Source organism: Drosophila teissieri, chromosome 3R (assembly GCF_016746235.2).
Source record: "Drosophila teissieri strain GT53w chromosome 3R, Prin_Dtei_1.1, whole genome shotgun sequence".
Lineage (NCBI taxonomy): Eukaryota > Metazoa > Arthropoda > Insecta > Diptera > Drosophilidae > Drosophila > Drosophila teissieri.
Window position 1 is genome coordinate 27,718,776 of NC_053032.1, and position 27,997 is coordinate 27,746,772.

Genomic DNA, 27,997 nt, shown 5'->3' on the forward strand with positions numbered 1-27,997 from the left:
TTAAATTAAAATTGTTATTGGAAATACATATACCATACATATACATACAATTATTATTATTAGTGTTGTAATTGTAATTGCAATTGGAATTTTCTCGTTTTGTGTAAATCGATGAGAATGTAAAATCAAATGATTGCATTATACGAGTATGTGGCCAAAAGCAGACAGTTCGCCCCGAACAATTTATTTTGCAAAATGTCCGTGTAAATTTTGCGGTTATATAATATAATTAAATGAAAATCCGATTTAGTCATTTTGTTAAGTGGGCGCTTTTAATCATATGCAAATTATTCAAATGTGAGCATTAAATACGAGTACACAAGCTGCTTTGGTTTTGAGGAACTAACATTTAACATTTGTATATGTATAATCGCATCTCGTTTTGCATATTTGCATATTTCACACGTTTGCTTTGCTTTAATATAGTGAAAGCCCTTAGATCTAAACACTATGTTTTTTCGTAGGTATATATCGTATGAGTCATCATATTTTTGTTTGTTTGTTTATAAGTATTAATCGTTGAAAATATTATTATTTGTAAATAATTAAAAATGGAATCGCGTAAGTGCTCTCTATATATAAGAAAATCGTTAAGAACTTTCATGTTAATTCACTTGGGTTCACTAAACGCTCGGTAAATCTATATAATTCTATTAATTAGTTGTTTACCTACGTTATGCCGAATGGTATCTAATCTCAGCTAGACTTTTGCTACAAGTATTTTATTCGTGAAGATCAATTGGTATAATCATAGCGTTGTCTTTGTTTTTGTTTTTGTTTCAGTTTTAATATTTAATTTAGAATCTCATGAACAGTGGAGTGAAAACGTCTTCGATTTTCTTTAGTGTTCGCTGCTGCTATCATAATTCGTACGACCTTAACTTTACTTTCACAATTGTATTTAACAAACATTAGTTTTGTTTTCCTTTCGTTTTCTTTTTGCAAACAAAAAACAACATTTGCTTAATAGGTTTTATTTGCTTATGAAGTTACATAGAATGGAATAGATTGCCAGCAAATATTACAGTTCCAAAGTGCAAAATCACAGACCCCAAAATAAACTCACTGTGACTTTGACATTTGCGTAATATTTGTGGGCCTATATGCAAATTATAAAAACAAACCACTAACTTGCAGGATTCCTAGGTATTTAATTCCTACGTTTCGTTATTTAACCTTAGGTGTACTATAATTAGTATGTTCATGAAATGCATTCAATACGAACTCGGCGAAATTCATTGATGTTCTTTTAAATCCTCAATGTGATTGCGATTTCTTATGTACTTTCGACAGCTGGCATTATCTTAAATGTAATTTAATTTCTCTTTATTTTTAATAATGCGTTTTGCGTTTCTCTTTTTTTTCTCATTTTTTAACACGACTTTAGTAGTAATTTGGCATTGCAATTGGTTTTTCTTGTGAATATGAATTAGTTAAGCTTTCGGATGTTTCGACACCCCTTCGTTTTCATTTACCAACACCTTTGTGTTTTTTTTTGGGAAGACAGTCAGAAATACAAAGCCTCAAAGTAATAACAGCAAACATGTTGGCAAAAAAATATATATATATATATTTATATAAGTGTATACTCCGAAATCGCATAAGTTAATAAATTACAAAATAAAAACAGGTCAAATGGTAAATTTTCGTGTAACTTTGCGTTATCGCTTCTTAGTTTGATTAGGTCCCGTTCACAGAATTTTGTTTGTGTTTTAAATATATATTTTTGAACATAAAATAAATGCTAACGGTTGAAATTTTATACATTGTTGTTCACTTGCTGCAAAATAAACCAAAATCAAGTCAAGAACCCAGAATCATTTGAGAATCCACTTAACGTCGCGTGTTCCAGAAATCAACGATTGTGGGCCAAGTCATCGAAAGGAGTGGCAGGATCAACAGGATGAGGGAGTGGGCCAATTGGGTGCCGGAATTGCAGCCGTCCTCGGTGCAGCAGTACGTTTGTGTCTCCCAAATTTCTAATGCAATAAACAGAATTATACATTTCGTAATTAGCCAAGTTCAAAACTAATTTAGTTTGCGGTTCGAAACAATCCACGTTTGTTTGCCCAATATTTATGCCCAATTAGGCAGTTCAATTAGCATTTGGTCAGTTGAAAACCAACCACACTCACTCACCTTTTTCCACACACTCGGTGGCACAATCGCGCACAGTGGACAGTTCACTCACGTATTTCTGAAAGGAAAAAAAAGCAGAGCGGGAAATAAAATATTACTATTTGCAATTGTGGCTTTTGGCTTCATATTTGTGACAGCTTAATTAAATATCAACCGACTGCAAGTGCATATGCGCTGTCAATGAAATACCATTCTGCTGGCCAACGGGGCGTATGAATGCCATTAAGTTGCATGCATATACAATATACATATGACTGTTTATGGCTTTCGCCATCAATATCAGTAACAATAATCAGCCGAGAAGTCGATTATATTGCACATATTAATAGACATTAAGAATGGATTTACGTCGTTATCAACATGTAAATAATTAATTGCATTTGTCAGTTTAATAACCATCACAGTAATAAATCGGAAACGTATTTAATGCCATAAATATGCAGGACTGCTAAATTTGAATTCGAATAGTTTCACAATTTAATATTTATTTAACGTAAATTAATCTTAATAACATGGCGGGAAATGGGGGGATCTAAGCCCTTTTACTCTAGGAGTATTCAAATTGTTTAGACTCTAGCTAGATAATTTCAATGAAAAATATTTAGTAGATAGATAGTTAAAAAATTGGCAACTTGTGTTTTTTAATACGTTTGCAAATAATAGTCTAGGCACAACATAAACTCGAAGTAACCGCAAACAAAGCCACCGAAGTTTATAGGTAAGAATAAACATTTTTACGAGCTAATTCTGTTTTGCAAAATGGGATTAAAAAGGACGAGGGACCTTTGTTTTGATGGCATAATGTTTGCCATGCCGAATTGAGTGGCTATCACGATAAGTAGGTCATAAGTAGGTTATCCTAGGAGTCCTGCTGACCGAAGTAGATTTCAATCAAACCCTAAAATAGCCTTGCTCACTTTGATGTCTAGGTATGTGAGGTGGTGAATGCAGTAAAGAAATTCTATATTTCACTCACACATTCTGTGTGTGGAGTCGGAGTTTTGTGGTCTAAGCCACTTTTGATGCTCTTTTAACGACGACATCGTGAGTTCAACAAGGGGACATTGTGGCACGAATAAATAAACATAAAACACATCGTACAACGACTTCGTAATGTACTTGCAACCCAAGTTACAACCACAAGCTGGTCTTAACCATATACGTATTACGTACATATATATTTTAGCATATGGCTGGCATTAAAGTTTACGACAACATAAGCAAGGGACACTAAACACACATACACACACAAAGATAGTCATCGGGTCGTGTTCGCCAGCAAAGGACATAAAGTCCCCTTTTTAAACTCACAAGTAAATTGAAAAATGTTGCCCTTCTAAGTAGGCAGCACACCAGTGCTTTGCGGCCCATTAGCCAAATAATAAACATGTTCAATAATTACCCTGGGGTGTGCATCGTGGGGCATGTGAGTGTTATTCTTCGGCCGCAGCTAACAACAATGCACCTGCCACCTGGTGCATGGTGCTGCATGCAGCATGCAGCATGCAACCAACATTTTGCCCGGGGATAGGCAATACAAAACACGTGTTCGCAGCAGCAGGAGGCCACAAGAAAGCCGTGCTGCAGGATCAAGAGGAGGTCCTGGGGCACAGCAGCAGCGGAAGGCAGTCAGCCGAGGCAGCTTATGGGGCACTTAAACCGCTTAATCGATTGAGCCGAGTGCTATGTGGTGTTGCTGATGCAGGAGGTAGAGGTGATGGTGTTGGTGATGGTGATGGTGTTACCACCAGTCGGACGGACGATGTGCAACAATCCGAGTCGTGAACCCCGGCTAAGCCATTCCGCAGCACTTAACGACTTTGCGTGCTTATCGCCCGTTCGTACATAGCTGCAATTCTGCAGTGGCAGGACATCTGCAGCTGGCACTGCACATTGGCAGCTCATACTTTATGTAACAGGTCCGGCGATAGTGACCGCTGTAATGGACCGGCCACTTGCCACCACACGCAGCAAAAAAAAGTGCAGTTTACAACCAAATTCAATCTGATAGTCATGGTTTTTGCACTCATATGGAAGTTCGAAGGTAGCAAATCAAATTGGTTTGCAATTGCAGCGAATCAGAGTTTTGTTAAATATTTATATTACTAAATGGAAAGCCTCAAATAAATTTCACATAATGCCCTTTTTTGAGTTCTTATGGTGAGTATCTTTAATACGAAAGCAGGGCTATTAAAACCGTTCTGATAACTCATATAATCTGCTTATTTAGCTGTGTGCCTTCCATTTAGTATTGTTGTCTTATTAAAATGAGGCGACACCTAGCACATCGCAGCGTGTCCTTGTCGCCGCATAATTTGTGCCACTTATGTGTGGCAAGTAACCCAACAAAGCTCCTGGGCTCCTGGGCTTCCAAAAGGGTAAGGGTTCCATTACGCCACAAAGTGCCTGTCTGCAAGGGTTGTGGGGCTGAGTAATGTGGCTAATACAGATAATGAGGGGATAATCACCAGGGACACAAACACTGTGCTGACATAGGAGCTACTGCTTGCTACTACATGGCATCTGAAATGCCATGTGAAATGCCCATAATTTCTTATGCAATCCCAGCGACTTGCCACCGAAATTGCAGCAAACTTAATTTCCTATCAGTGAGCCAGTTGCACAGATTTATGCATTTGGCCTAGTTTAAAAATGAAATGCAAACTGGAAAAAAAAGGGAAAAAGATTGGCAGGGGCGGTGGTGGGCGTGGCTATGGTCTGTCGAGCACGTCGGTCCAAATGCAACTCGGCATGTTATTTGGTTGTTAGGGCCCAAAGTTGGCCCAAAGGAAAGCACGAAAAACGTAGAGCAGCCGAGCAATAATCTTGAGACAGCCGGGCAAAAGTTCCTCCGCAGCCTGTGTGCTACTTTCACTTAAGCCAGTTATATCATCTCCTCTGCTTAGTTGTGATTTGAACAAGCGTACAGCCAACCCTTAGCCTGCAACCCATACCCATTACCCACTACTCACTACCCGCTACCCACTACTCACTACTCACTACTTGCTATACCCCCAAAATACGCAAAACCCATCCAAGTCAAGCAGACAGCAACTGATGATGACGTTGATGATTTCAATTTTGCATGCGACTGACAGCAAAATGAAGAAAAAGACCTCTGAAAAACTAAAAGACGCAAGTTGCACAAAAAAAACAAAAAAAAAACAGAAAAAAGTGGTAATGACAGGAAAGTACTGCCATTGCAAAAAGGAGAGAAAATGAAAAACGGAATTGAAGTAGTACCTTTCAGGATTGAATAAGCAAATACCCGTAGATCGTAGCGAAAATATTTTTCATGGCTATAAAAAAGTATCTAATAATTTCAAATAATAATTTAAAAATGCATTTTAATTTATAAGGTATTAAATGTGCATTTGAATATTAATGCCTGATGTATATACTGATTTCTACATTCATAACTATTTTTTAGAACTTGTTACAGCCAAGAATAACTTGTTCGTGTGCTACTGAAACAACTGATTTCGAGTTTATTTCGTTGTAATACCCAAAATACCCACTTCAAGGGTATAAAAACGAAGATAGACAGAGAAAGAAAGAGAGGGAGGGAGGCAAGTAAACGAGCCACGACGTCATGAGTGGCAATGGCAACTTTGAACAGTGGGCATGTGTGGGTGCATTGCGGCGGTGTGTGTGTGTGTTTGAGTGCGGACAGGTTGCAGGCATCGTCCTTTAGCCATTTATGAAAATTTCAAGTGTTCGGGGGCAAGATGACAGCCTCTTAATCTTGAGAGGGCAGATGATGATTTGCCTCAAATCATGTGTGCTCCTCGCAAGTGCATGTGTCCTTAATGGCGCTGAGTCCACGAAGAGCTTATGAAATCACGATGGAGCTTATGATGCACGATTATTCACAATTTTATTGTCATAACTCATTTGCTTGGCTTCTCGGGGGTACCAACATAGTAATGGCAGCTCGAGAAATCACTTAATGGATTTTGTTATGCAAATGAGTTTGAGGATATGCCGCATTATCCTTGAAGCACCAAGCCTCAATATTTATCTAGTAAGCTGAATAAATCCTGTTGAAAGGATTCCGTCATTAAAATCATCAACAACGCTGGTCACGAACTCGATGGCGAAATCCACTCGAATCCATTTCTGCGACATTAATTACAAAGTCGTGACTTATCAAACGGCCATCGCCATCTGCATGCGAATAACTGACTACAAGGCTATGGACTTAAAGAGCCCAAAACAAATGAGCGCTTTAATTCAATTTCAAAATAAATTTTCTGGCGAACAATGAGGGGAAAGTGAGAAGTTCAGTCATGTGAATGGCAAAGAAACGCAATGAGGCAGACACGGCACACAGAGAAGTGATCAGGGAAAAGTGCAATGCGAGACACTTTTCCTTTGGAAAGCAAAAGCGAAATCGAAATCGAAATCGAAAGAAAGAGGTGGCCCCGGGCAACTTTCGGGTCTCATATGCATTTGCCAAACATTCGCCTTCAATTATTAAGGCAAAAACTCAGGGGCTCAGGTGTTGTGACAGCCCCACCAACCCAGTTTCGCCTATAAAACGTGGAGCTGCTGCTTTCTCGCTTCACTTGCCACATTCAATGAGCACGAAAAGTTACTCTACTATACTATACACACGTACATACATATATATATATAGTGTATAGTATATGGCAGGATGCAGCCTCGCTGCCTCTGCTCCATTATCAAAATGCAATTTCATCAATGCTGGCTTTGAGACCTCAAAAAATCCGGCCAGCAACAAAAATGTTAAAATGTCTGAAATTTGATTTTCCCTCCAAGAGCTCAACGCTCTGCATTCTGTTCTGGCACTTTGGCGTGCTGGCATCAGTTTTTTCAGTTTTTCCAGTTTTTTCAGTTTTTTTCTTCAGTTTTCGGCATTGGGCTTTCAGCAGCGGCTCACTGCGAGTGCCACGACCCCATTTTTGGCCATCTCTATCCCGATCCGAAGCCCAATCCCTGCCAGCAGCCAAGATTCACAAAGCGAGCAGTGAGCAGCGCAGCAAACACTTTTTGGCAGTGCACTTTGTTGTTGCATGCAAGCCATGGCAACACCATCAATCCGTTCTGAGCCAGAAATTTGCTATACGTACATATATAGGAGTATATATAAAAACCAGCTCGTCATCCTGCTAAAGTTGAGCTCTCCATTTGCGAGTCGTATATATAATATTTTGGGCATATATTATTGGGCCGCGGGGCGTATGGCGTAATGCAATAAACTGATTCTGTCTGCATGTCTTTTTGTATGCGACTCAGCCGCAATCAAGGACAAATTGGTTTTGAATGCGAAACAACGCCGAGGGCATGAATTATAGATGAGTTTGGCCTTAGCTTTTAATTAATCACGGACACCGAATCAGAAATATAAACAGGAAAATGCATTTAGCCGGAAAATAAAAGTAAAGCCTTGGGCTTATTATACATTATAAAATTCTACTGTTAAACTTCTTCAAAAAATAAATAATAACATAAAAATATTGCACACTTTAAGTACATATGCAGAGTCAGCGGAATATTTATATTGCCCATACAAATAAATTGAAAATAAAGACGGGCTAAAGGTGAAAGCTTTTCTGCGAAATGGAGCTTAAAAATTAATTTCGCTGAGGAGAACATTTAATTTAATGGCACCATTTCGGGATAAGCCCGACAAGCCGGCATTATGTGCAGCAAAAGTTCAAGCGGGTCCATCGAAATGTCACATCAGCTACATTTCCCAACTCAAAAGGTGACGCCTACACTAGGGCGATACTCAATTGCTGCGCCCCCAGTTTGCCCTCATCATTGTCGGCTTCACCTTTCTGGCCCAGCTAAGCCATTTGACCCACATCGCACCATTTGCCACATAGATAACAGGGGGCAAAGGCTGATGCGTTGGCAGAAAGGACGTGCCACAAGCATTTGTGCCACTTTCTCAAGACCTAAGATTAAAAACCCCTTTCCAACCAAATGCAAATGTTTGATTTTTCAGTTGCGGCAAAGCGATTGGTATGGCAGGCCATAACTTTTGTTCGATAAGTTTAAAGTGAACAGAATACACAGCAAGTGTGTACTAATGCATGGGCAAATAGCAGCAACAACAATTGCATTTTATGTCCATTTTTGCCACACACAATGGTCAACATCGAGCGACAAGCGGACAAACGGACAAACGGACAACCGGAAGCCGGATGTATTGTCATTTATTTACAATGGCAAAGCTGCGCCTGTCCAGCACACTTATCGTCCGGCCATTATGTCGATGCTTCACAGCATCCAGTTGCCACTTGCCTTGTTGTGTGCAGAGACCAGTGTCCATATGGCAAACAATGGCAGCTGCTTGCCACTGCACTTGCAACTGCAGTGGCAAATGCCCACACATCTGCTGCAGGAAGCAAATCCAAGTGGATAATCAAGTGCACGAGCGATAAAAAGTACAAGAAATAGATAGAAAATACCACTTCCTCTGTTCACGTTCACACATTCCAATGTTTTCGTATCCTTGCAACTGGTATCTGGTAACTGGTATCGATTGGCCAAACTCCTTCGGCCGGACTTGGTAAGTATTTATTACAACACTTGACCACCAGCTTAGGCTTTGAATTTGTGGAAAATGCTCAAGAGTCAATGCCAAACATTACGCAAAGCAAGTATTTTGCCATTTAAATAATTTACAGTGGGTAGTTACAGGATGCGATGTGCTAAGCTGCCGATAGATGTATTGATTTCAATTATATACATTTATTAACTAACTGAATAGCTAAGGAGTAAGCTTGAGAAGATGAATGCTCCTCACAAAACCCCTTTCATGTGCATCTCACTTAGGGAAATAAGTTTATCGCCCGTCTTCCAAGACACGTTATGAATCGTCAAACATTCCGCAGTGGTCTTGTTCTACTAGTGGCTACCATCGAAGTGGTTACATGGAATCCTCTTGTGCATCGGCAGCTGTTGGCATGTCAACATGTAATTGACACCGAAAACGACAGCTCGGGGCTGCTGGATGCAGTGTCTCCAATGGACTTATGGCCACCGTCCTTGGGCCAAACTGTGGGCAGGAGTAGACCATTAGGTCCTTGGTCCTTTGAACGCTCCCCTCCCTCTGCTCAGTGTCAAGCTGTGTGGTTGAGCTCGTGAGTTCAGCTGCGAAACATGATGCTGCTGGTTTTTCATACCAATCCTTAGAAAACAATGTAGTAGTTGGTTCCGCAATTCGGGTTACAAGGAAGAAATAAAAACTAACAGACCATTAAGTGAACTAAATTCCAAATAACAGCTCAATCAAAATATTACATTGAAATTGCGAACAAAAAAACTTAATAAATATTGTTTTAAAACTATGTTAAATACAATAAATGTAAACATAATTCGATGCCCGTTTAAATAAACTACTTTTATTAAATATCTATTGCATGATAATTTGCACTGCGCATTTCCCTACTTATTACCAACTTAATTACCGAAATCAGTTGCAAAACCAAAACCGAATGATTAATTAAACAGGGAGTGCTCTAATTAGGAGCCTGAAATAAACAATATCTCCTACATACGATTAAATCTTTTGAATATTTTTCCCGCGCTGCGAAACTTTATCGGAATTCATTAGTGGAATAGTTTTCGGCATTCCTATTAAAAGCAATATTAAATATTCATAGATAGCGATGTACGAATTCAATAAGCACATTTAGCCCCCACAAACTTCACGTCGCCAAGTTTGCCTACGTGAGCAAAAACGACCAACTTTGCTTGCATTAATTTGCGTTAATTTCGAGAGGCGGGCAAAGTTGAACGAATGGCATAGGCAACTGAAGGCATAGGCAACTGAATCGCCAAGAAAAAGGACAGGGCACGCGACTAGGACTTGGCCAAGTCCTGGCCACCGCCTCCTAGTGTAATTAAATTTGATAAATGATGGCACTCTGACCTCGGCCAGAGAAGCCAGCCACCCACTGAATTTGCAGCCCACTGGGCAAATGGCAGGCAGCCAGCTGGCGAACTGCTTCTTGGCAATTGCTCAAGTGTAAACGATCTGCGATTGGCTTGCATTCGATTCGATTGTGGCAATTTCATCGGGCAGTGATGACAATTATGCGAGAGCCGACAGTTTATGAGTTCTTAGTGTGTGCGACAGCTGGCCGACTAATTTATGGCGACTAATTTATCAGGCCGAAGGGAAACCTTTGGCAAATTAATTTGCAACAAAACTTGATTAATGTCGCTGTTTATGCGGCATTTGGAAGTTCGTATGGCTATGGGTATGGGTATTGGTGCCTTTTTCCACTTGAACTCCGAAACGAAGAAGAATCGGTAATTAATTACACATGGAGCGCCGCAAAGTATGCAGTGAAACCGAGCAAGCGGCCATTGCGTATACGCCGTGTGAGCCAGCTTTAAAGGGTTGCCTTCGATGCGGGTCCGTCTATATGCGCACGGCATTTACATTTCAAACAGATTTATGCCACTTAATGGTCTTTTAATTGCGGCATTAAAAACAGGTCGTTATTTCTGTTTTTTGTTTTTGCCCTGACCCACCTGGTTTGCAAGTGATTTCAATTAAATAAGTTCAAAGCCAAATTGCAAGGCAATAAATAAATAGCAAACAAATGGAGGACAAAGGAGAACTAATTGAAAATTAGCCGGTAAATTCCGAAACTGACACATCAATAAATCTCTCTCTCTCTGCAAAACATATTTTGCACAGTCAATATTGGCCTTCTCTGTGGACGCAATGACACAAATTCTATTTTGCGCCTTTTATCTAAATGTTTATTTTCAATAAAATTTCGGTGCAACTGCATGTGCAATTATAGATGTGTTTGTTTTGCCGTGGGTTATAAAACAACAGCTTTTGTTTGTGCTCGCACATCATTTGCCATTCAAAGTGTAGTCAGTGAAAACATTTCACAATCAAATTTGCATAAGCACAATACAAATAAAGACTTTAAATGGGCATTATCACACCCTGGGGCATCCTGACACGCATCAAGGTAATCAATCAATTAGGCCATCAATCACCCAAAGGGACTAAGTTTTCGGCCAACTATGCGAATCGTCTGAGTTCAAGCCATAAAAATACACACACACATTGATTGATTGTTGCTGTCTTGAATTAAATGAAATTAAAGTGTTAATTTGGCAATAGCATCGCAGCATTTGGGCCACAGCAGCTGGCAGAGGAAATTACCAAACAATCGACAACTTTTCTTTGGTCACGGCGGTTGCCCTTCTAAACTTTTCAAGTGGAACAAAAAGCTGGCGCACACATACACATATACACACAAACACAAATACAAGAAACACACACACACAGTGAGTGCTATGTGACCCAAAAAACTTTTACGACAATTCCATTTTAAGAAAATGTTCTAATGAAATTTTCGCGGATCTCTCGCAGGTATTTTGTTATTTATAGTTTCTGCAGTTGCGAAACCCAAATTTTTCATTAGAGGTGAAAAACTTTGTATATCCCTGTGAAAAGGGGTAAAAGTTGCACTTTCGCAACAATCTTTTGTCGCTAATTAATTTAGTTTGTTTCTTTGTTTTTGCGCCACATTTCTAGATGGATACAAAACGGGGTTTTCTAAGAAGATTCTAGGAGAACACCGAATTTAAACAATTAAATTAACAATATAAGGTAAGAAAGAGCAATAAAAATTTAAAAAAAAATTGGAGAGATTCTCGACTATAAGATACCCTGTTACATACCCTTCAACGAATCTAGTATACCCTTTTACTCCACGAGTAACGAGTATAAATGTTATGTTAATCAATATGTAAATAAATCCATATTTTTTGTGTTTTCACACAAGAAAATCGTTTTGTTTACTTTGCCGTATTTCATTTTCATTTTAATTGGCTCAATTAAAGAAGTTTAAATCGTCATAGATTAGGTGAAACGCATTTTTAAAGCGGATCTGTGTGATAAATGTGATTCGCTTTTCACAGCGGGTGGCAAACTCATCAAAAACCCAAACAGCAAACAAAAAAAAAAACGAGATGAGATGAGTGCGACATTCGAGCGTTAAAATTAACGAGTGTCACAATTTACGTGTGTGTGATTTACGACATCAAATTTTCAACTCCAGCTGGCGGGCATTTTGTATGGTTTTTCCGCCCCTTTCTCACGCCATTTTCCTTTGGACCCTCCCATTAACCAGTCTGGGGCACAAGGTCGCTGGGAAAAACATGGAAAACCACTTGGTAATTACTATATATACAGGCATTTGTTTGCCGCATTTTTATTACTTCATATTGTTGCTGTTATTGCCTGTCGTTTGTCAGCCGTGAAGCAAAAGTCCTTGCCGCTTGTCGCTGGAGCTCGTTAAAATTAATTAACCCTGCATACATTTTTTCATTAAACAGAAAAAATATGAAAACGCCTTAGAAATGGCCTCTATGAAATGCGTTTGATCATTAATTATGCCTCTTAAGGCTTACGTCTTCAGCACAACCAAAAATGGGACATCATTAACGAAGATATATATCGCAATGGACTTAAACCGCCTCTAAGATTCGCCACAATTAGTCGGCTTATACTACGTACGTAGATTCGTGGTTTAGCTAATGTCAACCCAACCACATCTGCATTTCCATCTGCAGTCGGCCTGTGGTTTCCACTCATCAGTATGAACATTCAGTTCATTCAGTCTTACCATAAAATGTTGCCCATTATTATGCAGGCAGCTGAACATGTGAATATGCCAATCTATTGTAATATGCCCAATTTACACCGCATATTCAACATAACTTGTCGAATTCAGCTTGGCAATTGCCGTATTTAGGGTTTTATACTTATGTGAAAGGCGGCAGATATAAAAAGACAAATGATACGCTCGAAACTCTGACACTTGAGCATATGCATGTCGCAAATTTCATTTTGCATATGCCTACAGTGGTAAGTCGGCATATGGACAGGCTGGCAGCCAGGCCACATGGCATTCCGTTTAATGAGTTGCCACTGCACCACAGAAATGCTGTCAATTATTCTTGTTGCGATTGCCACACAGCGACTGCCACACACAATGCCATTGTTTGCCGCACTTTCCATTCGAATTTCGCATAATGCGCCACTAAGCGTTTGCTGCGCGAGCGTAAATCATTTCGAATCAAAATTGTGTTTGACTGCATAGGCTCCATATATCAAACAGCAGAATAGTTCTTGAATTCAAAATTCATAGTTTGTGCTACTGCAGCGCAATTTAATGGCAGTTGTTTATGAAACAAGCTTGCATAGTTATGTGCAAACTCAGCGAGTTCTTAATTTCTAGACCAAATATAGCACAATAATTTAAAACAAAACTGTTGTACTTACGAATTATATTTTATTGAAACGAAATGCGTTAAATAATTGACTCAGTTGTGAGCTAGTTGAGTTAGCATAGCTCACATGCACTCACAACCAAGTTATTTGTGCTATTTTCGCCTCTAGTATCTGTACGAAATTTAGTTGCTTGGCTTCTTTTCAGTTTTCCGCCGTTTTCCCCCACATTTTTTCGTGTGTGTTTTCCCGCGTCGCTTTTCCTGCCTCGCTTTTTTTCCCCTTTCCCCTCTCTTTTTTCCAGAGCATTGCATTTCTATTATCTCGTGTATTTCTTTTACATTTTTCCAGCGCTCAGCATTTTGTTCAAATGCAGACTCTCTCTTTTTCCCGTTCTGGCGCAAATCTTTGAAATATCTTAATGTGCTTTGCCTGGATTTATGAAGAGCCCTGCAACTATTTTTGCGCCTTATTCACTTAAAAAGGCGGCATTACCAGTTACCAGTTACCAGTTACCGCCTGCAGATAATGCTCTGTTTTATATGCTTAAATCTCACGGCTCTTCGCTGCGGTTTGACTTTTGAGCCCATGGCGAACTGAAGGAGTGGGGAACTCAATGTGGTGGGCGGCGATGAGCGATTTGGCGGCAAAGGGGCGTGGCAGTCGGTTTGGTGTGCCATTAAGTGGCTTTCGTTTGCAGCTGATAAATGAGGCCAGTTGTTGGCCTGGCTCATAAACATTTGTGCCCTGTGTGCTATTTGGCCAAACAATGAAATATGATAATCGCCAGCTTGGTTGAGGTCCATAAATCCCATCGCCTGCATAAATAAACATCTTCAAATGTATTCCTTTCGCAGTTAACTCGCATAGGAAAAGTAATCCACTTCAAATGTGGCCATCAAATGTACAAATTGCCAATGCAGCAACATTAGTTTGTTTAAATGGCAGGAAAGTAATATAAATATATATATATATATATATAGAGTTAGACTTGCACATAATTAAACTAAACCTTGCACATGAACGACATACAAATAATTAAATAATGTCATTTAGCTGCCGCAAAATGTAGTAATGAAATTAGTTTCCGTGGTTGGAATAATTTTGCAGCTCAGAGCTTATGTGAATTTATTCAGTTTAAATGGCGCATGTTACGGATGATGGATAAAACTCCGGCAAGTGGAATCCTTAACCCGAACAAATGATGCCGCCCAGACCGGAAGTGGGCGAATTTTTCAAGGCATTAGCAGATCTGACATGACGACGGACCAAAGTGCTTGGGAACCAGGTGAAGAGGACTCGTTGCTGCCGCTGCATTGCCACGTAAGCACAAATTCCGCGCCATAAATCACGGGTAAACAATTTTTTGTACGGATTTTTGTTGCCCTGGATAAAACAGCGCAAGTGGAAAAACACCCGGAAAACAACGAACGCAACAAAAAAAACTGAACTGAAAAACGTATAGTGGTAGTTGCGTAACTGGACGGGGCCAAGAACGAGGTCAGGTCCGAAAACGAAACGAAAAAAATCGTAGGTAGGAAATCCAAAAAAGGGCAGCAAACAAAAAAATAGGAGAATGGAAAGGAAAAATTCCAACGACACAAATCAACAGCGGCTAAATTGAACGTCAACATGACTTTGATTGTTACCTGCAAGTGTGAGTATATGGGATGCATATCAGCAAACAACTGGCCGCTGGCCCAGCCAGATAGATAGTTAGATAGTTACATATACACCAGATACCAGGTGGATATGGCAGGATAACCAGGCCAGGAGATCCGACGACGATGTGGCACCCGTACGCAGAATGCTCTGTTAGCCTAGTCAAACACATAGTTGGAATTCTGGCGCACAATTCGCAAGCCGGCCAGCAACCACAAGCATCCCATCGCATTCACATCCCTCAAATTTTGCTACAAAAAACCAAAAAAAAAAAAAGTGGAGCAAAATCCAGTTGGCAGCTGTTTCCTTAAAGCAAAGACCACGAACAGGGCGGGGCATATAAAAGGCGAAAATATGCCAAAATGTCATTCACAAGCATGTGCAAAGTATGTCGTTTTCGTCGTCCTCTGAAAGGAAGCCCCCTACGAAATTCTATGGAAGCTGCGAGGGATCGCCATGTGGTGATGGCATCGGGGGAAACTATAGGCAAACAGACAACACCTTGGCAACCGATAATTCGGCACAGAGACCGGCCAGCAGGCTTAAGGATTTTTCCACAGAGACGCTACTTCTGGGAATCCAGAATGCTGGGAAATGCTTTTCAGCTAACCAAATCGAAAAAATGCAAAACCACTCAGAATATTACTTCGAGTTTACTTAAATATATATGTTTTGGCCTCTCTTTTTCAATGAAAATTAACTTAAATACTGTTTTTTTCAGATATCTGCTCATTTACATAGCGTATTCCAATTTCTATTTAGTTTATTCTATTTAGTTGAAATGGGTGTGAGCATGTGTGTCAGAAAAATGCAGCCAAGCGGCAGTAAAACGGTTTGGCTTTTGGACATTTTCGACATTTACGAATGCCATGCGAGTTGTTACGCATTTGGCGCTCTTCTCATGCACTGTCGCCTACAGTCGGATGGCTTTAGGGGGTTAAAGTAGGGGGTTAAAAGGTGCACCTTTCACTGGGGTAAGCCATATGTTTAAATATCACGAAGTACCAGCTGCTGAATATCGCCATAACTTTAATAAGTGCACTTAGTTTGAGTGAAAACCTTACCAACTATGGTGCATATTAAATGGTTTCATCTAATGGCCAGCATAAAAGTGACCTGACCCAACTCAACTTTGCTTCCCAGGTGAGTTGACCCAAGGGAATCACATTACGAGAACTACAATCCAGCCAAGACCTTGCCAAAATGAAGAGTAATCAAAGTTAGCAGTTGGGCTGGAATGACTTTTTGAATAAGTTAAACAGCTTTGGTATGATTGAGATTAATATTAATGACACTTACGCCTCGAGTCGCCATAAAAGGCCAACTTGCAGCACCATTACGCCTAATGAACCGCATAACCCATACCCCTTAGCCCCAGATGGCAAGACAATGGCCCAAATTGCAATGCGGCTGGGAGATGGGCACATAAAAACTGCAACAGAATTTCCCCATTTCCCCAGGATCCTTTTTATGCGTTTTATTACGTGCAATGCCACAGCGAAAAGGACCAGCATCTGGCCCCCAGGATAATAGGATAACAGCACACGAATGACTGCCAATGTCGATGGCTTCGTTTATGACCCACATGGCCCACTTGCCACTTACCACTTACATAGGCGGTCGTTGATCAAGATGGAATTTATATCGATGTTTCCGTACATTTTGCAACTTGTCACAGTTCTGAAGTCAAACCAAATTGCATTATACACTTGGGTAAAATACACGAAAATTGTTAAGAGACCAGAGACCAGAAAACTGAAAACAGAACACACCGGGCTTAGACCAACAAGATGAAGGTCTGCGAAAGGGACAAAGTTTTTGATCAAAGTTTTCGCAAGGAATTTCATATTTTCGTGGTTGCCCTTTCAAGAGGTCGGCCAACTTATGTTTGCAAACACACATATCCTTGGCAAGTGAGGAAGTTAACTGGTAAGCGATTAAGCTTAAATTCTGATATTTTATTGCTAGGGAGATAAACATAATTTAATACAAGTTAATAGCCATCTCACACAAAGAAAGAAATAACAAAATATAAATAAATCGAAAGGTGTAATTTATTGGCATTTTATGAAGTACAATAGTTGCATTGGCACACCTTTTAGAAAGAGTGTTTTAAACTTGCATTTGCCTAAACTGATTTTGCATAGTTCCAGCTCAGTTGATGTTGTGTGTTTACTGATAACTTTTGTCGAAAACTGAGTTGGCCAAATACTTTGATTTCCACTTCCCGTGGGTGGGGGAATCACTATATCCGCACATTGTTTGGTTTTGTCAAACAGTTGGCAAGTTTTCCATGAAGCCAACACAACTTGATTGATGGTGTTGAAAATTTTCACTCAGACTTTTTGAGTTGATTAATATAAATGGCTGCCTTCGATGTTCTATGGCGAATGCACTCGGACAACCAATGAGAGCCATGTCAATTATTAATCCAAGAGCCTGCTATCGATGGCCAATATGCCAGCGTTTCCGGCCAAAAGTGGAAGCGCTGCCGTCGGAAGCCGGCAATTTGCCAAGGGCAAGTTGAGTTGAGTCGAGTCGGCGGTGCGACGCTTTAAGTGACTGCAACGCAATCTAATAAAAAATTTTCCGCTGGCAGAGAAACTTTTTTCTCCAACATTTTTTGTTTTTTGCCTTTTTTTGCGCTGACAATCTTTTTTATTAGTGTTTTTTCTCTTTTTTTTTTTTGGTTTGTGCGCCAGAGGATGTCGTTGTCATAAGGAAACTAAGGATTTCCGCTTTGGCTTTGCCCCGTAAGCTGAGCATCAGCTTCATAAAATATAAAAATTTCACTGGATGTTTGGATGTTGTTGTATGACACACACACACACACACACACACACACACAGACAGACAGACGCACACACACAGGCACAGAAAAGGGCGCACAAGAAATGAGTGGAGAAAAATTATGTAAAAACTTTTTTGCGAGCACGTTTAGCCACGCCCCCAGGTTATTAGTTGGTCACAGCTGTTTGGCCAAAAGAAAAGCGGCGAATTTTCCGGGAGGGTCAAGGGAAATGGAGCCCAAGAAACACGTTTCCAGTCGCACTGCTGAGCAACCATTTTTCATTAAGTTTTTCGCGCCATATTGCCTTTCATAAGTTATATACAGGAAATAAATTTTATTAGTGTCTTGGCAATTGTCTGTCTGCAAAGAAATAATATAAATTTCGAGTCATAAATTATGGCCAGGCTCGAAGGCCCAAAGAGTCGCAGTCTGTGTGCTCGATGAACTGGGAAAGTGCCTTTGACGTGTGCCAAGCGCATTATTTAATCCAGTCTTTGGGGTTTTGGGCTTTTTTGGGGGCAAAATCGGTGAAACCTTTATCAACAAAAGCTTCGCCTCGTCAGTGGCACAACGTTCTTTATTTGACAGGCCGAAAAAAGAGGCGACGAGATAGTGAAAATTTTACGATTTGCATACGTGGCGTATGCGTAACACGCCTGTAGCTACAACGAAATACATACATATATGTATATAGAAGTTCATACTGCTGTTTTTTCAGTCGTCTGGGGAGCTAATAAAACTTATTGTCAGCCACAGTCCGACCCAGTTTTCGTGTTTTTCTGTTTGTATTTGCCGAATCCAGCCATTGTGTTCGTTTGGAATAATTTGAATTTTAGAATAATGAAGTCACAAAATGTCAGTGCGCGTTATCAAAATCATTTATATGCGAGAGCACATTTTTGGCCATGGAGGTCGCTTTTTGGCCCATGTGCCAGCTGCCAGCTGCCACTTGCCAGTTGCCAGTTGCCATATTTTGTGGCACTGGATTTTAAATCGCTTACAATGCCTCAACAAACTGAATGCAAAGAACGAGAGATAGTTTGGCCAGCCAGCCCAACTGGGAATGCCAGAATATTCATGTACGTACGTATATTTGGTGTGGCTGAAATAAATGAATTATTGTTCCTGGTGTTGAAAAACTTTCTGTGCATCGCGTGTGTGCTGCTGTGTTAATGGGGCTCAGTTGGGAAAAGACCTTAAAAAGTGAACACTTTAAGTGAGACAATCAGATATTTGGTTTCTATGGGTTTTAATTAAAAAAGTGTTGATTGCAAGCCATAAATTCATTTATGTGCAAGTAATATGCAACAACATCTGTATTGTTTTCTTGTTAATGGGCGGAATTTATTTGCATAAGAGTTGAAAATAAACAAAATATAAATATGTAAGTCATGTAGTGAAGAATATAAAAAAATATATAGAAGAATATACGAAAAGTACGAAATGAAAGTAGCAATCAAAATTCATTGCCTACTTATGAGCGCACGAACGAATTTGCCATCTGCCATTATGAGCGTAATACTGTCAAAAACAAGCACACAATAATTATAATGATGATCAAATAAAAGTGGAAATTAGCCCAAAGTGTGTTAAGTCAAGCGACGAATCCGAACAAAGGAACTAATGCCAAACAGCACCGAAGGCAAAATGTGACAGTAAAATTGGCTCGAAGACAGCGGCTAATGAGCGTGCGATAGGAATAAAGGAGTAGTGTGCGGCCAAAAACCCAAGAAAAGTTGGCTAAAAGGCAAAGACATCGCAGCACTAGTCAAATACCAGAATACAGAGAGCATTTCGCTCGATGGGCTTGTGGCAAGACTAAGCGTCTTATTGGCAAGTTGGGGCAAGAGAACGGGGTAAGGGCAAAAAGCCGAAAGCAAAACAAAGAGGAGCGACCAACGCAGATGGCAAAAAGAAAAACTCAATTGCCGCACAAACTGAGCCGCCATTGTTTTCTTAATTGAGTGTCTTTTACGAGTGTGTATGTGTGTGTGCCAGTATGTTTGCTTATACATACACATATGTGGAGTAGCTGTGTGTGTGTGTGTGAAGCAGCCAGGACACTCGGCTCATTGCCGCCTATCTGCCGGCGGAGTTCGCTTATCAATTACATTGAATTTACCCAGGCACAAATGGCTTTTAGCCATTCTTCGATCCAAAACCCCACCACCCCCCGCCACCCCCTGCAATCAATGGCTGCCGGAAATGATGGCATAGGCAGTCACATTGACTTGCGTGCCCACTGCCACCTCTCCGCTTCCGTCGCTTCCGATTTGCCGCTGATTTCACAACTCGCCGCACGGAAATTGCCCGGTCCCCCATTTATGGCTTCAGTAAACAGCCGCACCTCCTTCCTTGACCCTCACCACCCCATTTAGATTTTCGAATCTTCACTGTACTGCACTTGACGAAGGCAGAGGCGAACATTCAAAAGTCGCCTGATTTATTCCGTCCACGTAGCGCTCACTGCACAGTTTGATTGCCACATTCGCATGTAAATCCTGGCCCCTAAAAAGTGTTCTAACCAAGCGACCCAATCCCACAAATCTGTCCCACGTCATCGCGCATAATCGAGCTTTTAATTTCGGGCAATAAAACTTTGCCGATTTAATATCAGGTACGTGGCGCCTAGATGCTACAAAATAAAGCCATAAAATGTGGAACTCACTGCGAACGTATAAACATAAACTTATGTTTTAAGTATAAGTGCAACACCTTTCAAATCGCTGAAACATATATCCCAATTTATTGTCATCAACGATTTCGGTGGCCTTCAAAGTTTGCCTTTAAAAGCAAGAGATTTTCTTCATTAAACAACTTGATACCCGAGACCAACCTCAAGAAAGTTTGTTGTACGAGTATTTCAAACTTTTCGCCAAGTTTACGCATAATTTTTTACGATATTTTCCGCAGTTTTTCCTTTTGACGGCTCATCGTATTCTTATTGTTGTTCGGAAGGACTTACCCAGCCTCCAAGAATCTCTAATAGATTTCCGGCAAACAATTTCATTCAGTTTCTGCTATTGAATTGGTTATTATTAATGCCGCATTGCCTAAGCTGTTGGCATTAAGTAAATGGCTAACTTTTCTACTTCAGGATATTAAATGAATTCATTACAATTTTCTTTCATAGTTTGATATCTTCTTGGCAAAAAAGATATTAAAGTAGCCCAGCATTTAAAACAAAACTTGTCTGCACAGAAAGTTAAGTTAAGTATCAACTGTAGATAAAAAGTTGTGAAAACGTTTTTTGGTTTGACATTGCTGTCAAAACTCGAACTAGTTAAAAACAATACTATTTAAAAATATAAAAATATACAATGGATTCAGAAGTCGATAATGGTGAAAGCATTTCAGTAGTTTCAACGCACTCGGATGAAACTGAGGAATATATTGTAGAGAAGATTTTGGATCGAAGGCATTACATGGGCCAAGTGCAATACTTGGTCAAATGGCTGGATTATGCCGATGAAGATAATACCTGGGAATCGGACATAGATCTGGACTGCCATTCACTGATTAAATCGTTCGAGCAAAAAAGTCTGAAGAGGTCGCAAGATCTGAATAATCTATACGAAACTAAAGCTAAACGGCTGAAACTTGATCCATCCCTGTTTGTAGATAATCCCTTTAATCATGGATTCACTGCTCAAGAAATTTTGAGGGGCTATAAAAATAATGGTGAAATATCGTTTCTAATTAGGTTTTGGCAACTCGATCAACCTCAGGAGGTGCCAAGTGAAATTGCATATGTGGAAATACCGCAGATGGTGCTAAAATTCTATGAAAATCATTGCAGCTTTCAGGATTACTTAAATAACTACATTTCCTGACTTGAATTGTTAATTTCTTAGTAAAAATGACTGATCACAGAGAACTTTAAGTTTACGCTATACTTCTTGCTGAGTAAATAATAAAAGGTGTCCCTTGGCACAGCATTACAAACAATAATGAAGGCAAAATGCCAAGTTTTAAGTGATTTTGGGGCGTGTTTGCCCGGCGGGCAGCGTAAACACTCCTAATTGCAACAACAGTGCCGGCAAACAAGGGCCAGGAATGTCCGACAGCCAAAATGAAGCGAAAATATTTGCATTCCGTTTTTGTGGCCATTCCCTTGTCTCATCCCAAGTCACAAGTCCAAAGTCCCAAGTCCTAAGACCCATTTCCCTGTTTTTGGTTGATGGGGCGTGGCCGGACATACTTTTGCCCTATATATTCGTGTTTGTTTGTCGGCGCTTGGGTTGTTTTTTTTTTGGGGCTTTGGCTCCCCAGTTGCGTCCAGTGGGCACGTAGCCACAATAGCAGCAAAAAGGTTTCGTTTATGCCTTCTGCACTTTTGCCGAGAATTGATACTGCAATATCCGGCGGAGCAAGTTGAGCTCCAATCAATGAAGCCTTGCTTTTTGCTCTTCGATTTTGCCAAGTTTGTGTCGGCCAGAAAAGAAACTAAGATCTATTCGAATTGATAGGCACACGCTCGATTTAAACTTTGAAAACTTTCGATTTGGCGATATTACTTGTATTGCACTGGTTGTTTACTTGACCGAAATATCTATCTATGCATATTCGAAAAATACCCTTGAATTAATATAATATATATATAACCAATCCATGGAACAAGTGTAGCATTTATTCACGCTCTGCATCTTTAGATTTAGTGAGTTAAAAAAGGTAATATTTTTTGCCTCGGCAATAATTGGAAAAAAAGGGGAAAACAAAAAATTAATTTGGCGCCTACATTCTCTGCCCCACACTCCAGCACATCCACTTCCCTTTGTTTCGCATGAGGTCAAGGGTTAAGTGTATACACCCATACATATGTACATACATACATGATGAGCGTATTTGTTTACGTGCCTCGGTCTCTCGGACCCTCAAAACAATGGACTGCCATTGTTTTGGCTTTGCTCCCCGCGGACTCGGCACAAGATGTAGATTAGGTGTGCGAAATGAGGGCAGATTTATGCTACCCTGCAACTCATTATCGAAATTATGAATTATGCAGTTGGCTTTGCCGCTTTGGCTCTTTTTCGGGCCTCGGCTAATTTGAATATAAATTTAACTCATAAATATATATAAGACGATTTCCGCCAGACGGCGCCAAAGCGAATAACTTCCTTTCTTTTTTTTTGTATTTAGGGGGTCCTCCGACCTAAGTAACTATGGCATCAAGCAAATAATCAACAAGAAAGCCAAGTAGTTGGCCGAAAAACACGACGACATCAGGTCAAGCAGTCAGCGGGAGAACCGCAAAAACAGCAACTGTTGTGAACACTTCAAGTTTTATGGCCAAAACGACGGCCGGAGGTCGGTTAATATTTAAACAAAAGTTTCGTGTTGCAACATATTTTTCCTTTTTTTTGGCTACTTTTCGAGGCGGGTATCCTCATCATCTTCATTATCATCATCATTGGCGTCTTGGCGGGTCTTTACTTTGGCGGCTTGGCATAAATTATGCTGCTAATTAAGTGTCTGTGAAGCTGTTAATAACAAAATGAAGGGCAATTATCAGGATGGCGGCAAAAACGAAAGATAAAAGCTAAGCACAAATACTTAAGGCTTACTGGATAAGTACTGTGTTGGATTTTGTGTTTTTCTTCGATATTTTTCGCTACATTTCACGCAGAAAATGGTAAAAATTATTGTAATGGAAAAGCAGATCATAAAAATTAAATAATTCAAACAAATGCAAACCAGCAAGTAACGTTGCTACCAAATTTATAAAATTTTTTGTTTTTTTTTTAAACCGGACACGATAGCAAACTGAAATGGAAACATAAGCTCGCATGTATGGAAAAACATTGTGTAAAACGATTTTAAATATTCATTTGCTCGTACTTTCAATTCGATGTAAAAATATGGTTTATAAACCATTTCATATTTACTTTCAATTTAATAAATGCATACAGACATCTAATAAAATAGATTAACTATTAATCAGGCGGAATTTATGCATTTACACCCATAAATTAATGTCACGTTCCATAATTGTTAAGTAAAGAGGGAATAAAATAAATTAATGCGAAATATGAAATGTGCAACAAAGATGCACTTTTTGGGCACATTGCGTAGCCGCACTGTTGCCATAAATTTCACATCATTTGCTGTTGCGCCAAGCTGCCAATTGCAATTAAATGCAATTTGTTTGCAGCGTAAAAAAGACACATTTTTTGTTGCACCACAAGGACGAGTGGGAAAAAAGCAAGAGGAAATCAAATTTAATGGCACAGCGCTATGGAAAAATAAAGACAAAATGAACATCCTTTTTTTTGTATCCCCAACCGCCGATTATAAAAGTTGCGAATTGTGTGATAAATAGTATATGCGTTTTTCAGTGATTTCCTTCGCAAATTCCCAACCACATTGAATATCCAGTTCAAAAAAAAAAAGAGAATTCCTTGCAAACTAAATTATGCCGATGAGTGGGCGGTGTGGGCGTGGCCCGATGAAATGAGCGGGACGTGTTAACCATCGAGCGCCGCAGAAAATAACAATTTATGTGCCACCACGGCCCCCAAAAAAAGAAAGAAAAAAGGCGGCGGGTGAATCATGGCAAAGATGTGGCTGCAATCGGCAGGCAGTTGGCAGCTGTGCATGGCAAGTAGGTGTTAAATATTTAATGATTGCCAAAGCGCAAACAAGCAGGATTCGCAGGATGCGGCGCTTCTCCTTCTTCTCCTCCGTTGCAATTCGTTAAGTGCTCCGCACACACACACACACTCGCACACAGAGGCACTCACCTCATGCCACGCCCACTGGAGGGTTGAGTGCATACAATATGCGGCAATTTATGCGCACAATTGGGCTGCCACGCCCATAATCAGGGCGCTAGCTAACGGCACACGTACCGCCCACCCACTACATAGATCGTCAGCATCGAGCCACCGAGCAAACCGCTCGACGGCCACAAAACTAATTGAAATTGCCAGAGCAGTCGGATGGCATTAGTTTACCTTGCTCCCCGGTAGATGGATGTGCCCAAGGAGGCCGATGATGCCATGCTGATGAGCAGGCGGGGTTGGCACTCAAAAAACAACGCCGCCTCACTTTGTGTTTCATGCAAATTGGTACACGGCGCGTATACGTAACGCAGTCACAAAAGACGTGAGTCGGTTTTAAGGGTCCAAAGCTTTCAGCTAGTTGGCTTAGATGCTGGGCTAATGAGTTAAGTTAATGAGTTCAGTTACTCAACTCATTAAAAAAACATTTAAAAATGTAAAACAAATCAATTTAACAAGTTTTTGGAAAAAAACTTGAAAGACAATGCAACCTATTTAACCTTATTATAAGACTAGGCTTAGATCCTTAAAGCAAATCAAGCTTAATTATTACTTAAGTTATAAAGTTAGATAACCCGCTAAGAGAAAGTCTTTAGTAATTACTTAAAGTCAATATGTTTTTGGTATTAAAAATTCCATTTGCTTGTCTTCTAAAACTGCTGGGAAATAAAACCAAATCGATGTGCTCACAAATCTCAATCGACCTGGGAATTCAAATGATTCACTTTGTTTTTATAACCAATTTATCTTTCCATTTCTTTTTGTTTTTGCGACGAGCACTGAAAACAAAACTGTGACAGCAGCAGAACTGCCAACGATATTACTTCGTAGGAATAATACAGAGATAATGCCGCACAGAACACACACAATCAATATGGATGGGCACGGGCGAAAAACAATAAAATGGAAACATCAACTCGAGAAGTCATCAATGGATGGATGGCAGGAAGGAAGCGGAAAGGAGCAGGAGCAGGAGGAGCAGGAGGAGAAGGAAGAGGAGAAGAAGGAAGAGGAGGAGCAGGATCTGGTGGACTATCGCTGTTTGCCTCTTGGTTGCCTTTTTGCTTGCGCGGACAATGACAACAATGAGTAGCAATGGACCAAAATGAATGAGTCTATAAATAAATGAATGCAGCGCTTCCAATTCGGTTCAATTGGTCCGGAGTAAAGACAAAAATAAATTCGCTGGAAAAATCCAACCAATAATGGTGAGCAACAAAAAAAAACAGCTATCAACGAAATTATACAATTGATCAAAATTGTATTCTCTTTGGATTCAAGTGATTTTTCAATGCTGCGTTATGGAATAAACTTTTGAAATTGATATAAGTCATTGATTCAATTCAAGAAATTTCCTAAAATTAAGTTTCAAAGTGTTCTAAGGTTTTCTTTGAGCCAAATTTCTCAGCATATTTCAAACAATTACCACTTTTTTGCTACAAAATGAATTAAACTGATATTTTGGGATCACTTGGGATAGTTTATGCACTCACCACGCAGAACTTCTCGCTCTTCTTGGTGCACTCCTTCAGGTAGAGATGGGCAATGTCCTTGGTGTAGTTGGTGCAGGGCGTGATGGAGCCCACGCCCTCGTTGTACTGGCCGCACATGTGGCACTTGAGCCCGTCGGCGAGTCCCAGGCTGCCGCTGCACAAGACGATGGCCACCAGGATGGCCAGAGCTTTCACATGGCCGCTGGACGCAATCGATCCCGATGCCGATGCCGATGAGGATGAGGACGAGGATGTTGGATGCATATGCATTGACGGGGCCTTGTCCTCGTCCACGTCCAATGAGTTGACAGCTGCTTTTGTTGACATTGCTTCTTGGTTGCCGCTCGACATTTTCAAATGAGTTTTGACCTTTACCACAGAGTTCACACTCACTGACACACTGGCACCAAAACACACACACTGACGCGCTGGCCAACTGACAAACTGACAAACTGACGAACTGACAAATGGGCAGACTGAAGAACTGACAAACTGCACTCACTGAAATTGCAATTCTCACTTTGTTCCTCTCAGTGGAATCGTTCCGCTTTTTGGAAGACTTTGTTTCTACTTCGGTTAATACATTAACTTAATTGTGGTTTTTGTTTGTTTGTATTTGTTTTAAAACGTTCTGACAAAGATCTTTGACGATGTTCGTGCTAAAATGTTAGACATTAATATAATTTGTTATTTATTTACTTATTTATTTCTACTACAAAATACTTATTTAATGGGAAATCTGGGCAGCCAAAAAAAATGTTTAAAATGGGTAATGTGTTCATTTGCAGCAAAGAAGTGGCAACTGTCGCACTTTCTTCCAATGTAATTTTATCTTTTTGCAATTCACGTTGCCGAGTAAATCACAAAAGCCTTCGATGCCCTGGTAACTTTTGTTGCATGCACCTTTTGTTTGGAATGTTACAAATTGCCAGCAGATGCCACGCCCAGTTTTCCATCATTTTTTTCTTTTAGCCCATAAGCATGTAGGCCACGACCGCACAGGGCCACACGTTTTTCTCGAAACTCGAAAAATTGTTTTCAAATTGCTTTTGTTGTAAGTTAAATGCGCGAATGCGAGTGTGTGTGTGAGTGTGTGTGTGTGTGTGTGCGAGGCGGGGGAGGAGGGTAAATGTAAAGGGGTGTTTGAAAGTACTTTTTTATGCGTTCAGCGTTCAGCGTTGAGTGTTTCCACGAATTTTTCCGAAAATACTTTGCTGAACGGTAGGAGCTAGCCAAAATCGTATTACGGATCTCATTGTGTTCTTTTGTTGCCTACTTTTGGGCTTTGATTTGATTTGCTGAAATATATATATGTGTGTATGTGGGGCTTCGGGGAAAAACTGAGGAAAAAGTCGGTGCTGGATCAATTTGGGGCTTGCAGTTTCTGCTCTTTTATTCCGCTCGAAAATCAACAAGCCCTAGCATCACGCATACGCCGTGTGGCCCTCGCAGCAGCAGCCAATTAACAAGTCATTTCTGTTCTTCCTTTTTTATGTGTTTCTGTTTTTTAATTAAACGAATGAATGCAATGAGTTTTGGGTCCATCATAATGGGCGACCTTCCGCATTCTGTGCTATGGCAAATGCAATATTTTTTTCACATTTTTTTTTGGCCGCCTCAGTGGCAAGCGAAATAACACAAAAACAGCAGAAACATCGTCGACATGATCTTTGGATTTAAATATGTAGGAAAAACTGTGTTTTATTCTCGAAAAAAAGATATCACAAGCGTTTGTATAAATTGCTTTTTAATAAGATTTCAATCTTGATATTCGTTTTATTTGTTTATGCTTTTGTTACACTCTGAATTCAAACACAAAACCAACGGACACAAACTTTTGAATTATTTCAAACTGCGTCCGCCCAACCGTGCGTTCCGTCTGAGTTGAAAATGT

At 40.1% G+C, this 27,997-nt stretch overlaps 2 protein-coding genes across 3 annotated transcripts; one reads left to right on the top strand and one right to left on the bottom strand.

Annotated features, from left to right (window-relative positions):
* On the bottom strand, positions 1 to 27,995 carry LOC122620394. 2 transcript variants are annotated; one of them, XM_043797829.1, is made up of 4 exons: positions 27,939 to 27,995; positions 26,104 to 26,762; positions 2,140 to 2,197; positions 1 to 1,979 (listed from the first exon to the last, which is right to left on the bottom strand). In XM_043797829.1, the coding sequence occupies exons 2-4, from the start codon at positions 26,452 to 26,454 to the stop codon at positions 1,834 to 1,836; spliced, it is 555 nt and encodes a 184-aa protein (XP_043653764.1). In that variant the 5' UTR covers positions 26,455 to 26,762; positions 27,939 to 27,995; the 3' UTR covers positions 1 to 1,833. The 2 variants fall into 2 exon arrangements, with proteins under 2 accessions (XP_043653764.1, XP_043653765.1); XM_043797830.1 differs by having other exon boundaries at positions 26,104 to 26,547; positions 27,939 to 27,968.
* LOC122620395 (heterochromatin protein 1) lies at positions 21,106 to 21,782 on the top strand. Its single transcript, XM_043797831.1, has one exon. The coding sequence runs from the start codon at positions 21,152 to 21,154 to the stop codon at positions 21,662 to 21,664; it is 513 nt and encodes a 170-aa protein (XP_043653766.1). The 5' UTR covers positions 21,106 to 21,151; the 3' UTR covers positions 21,665 to 21,782.
* Positions 27,996 to 27,997: the final 2 nt, after the last annotated feature.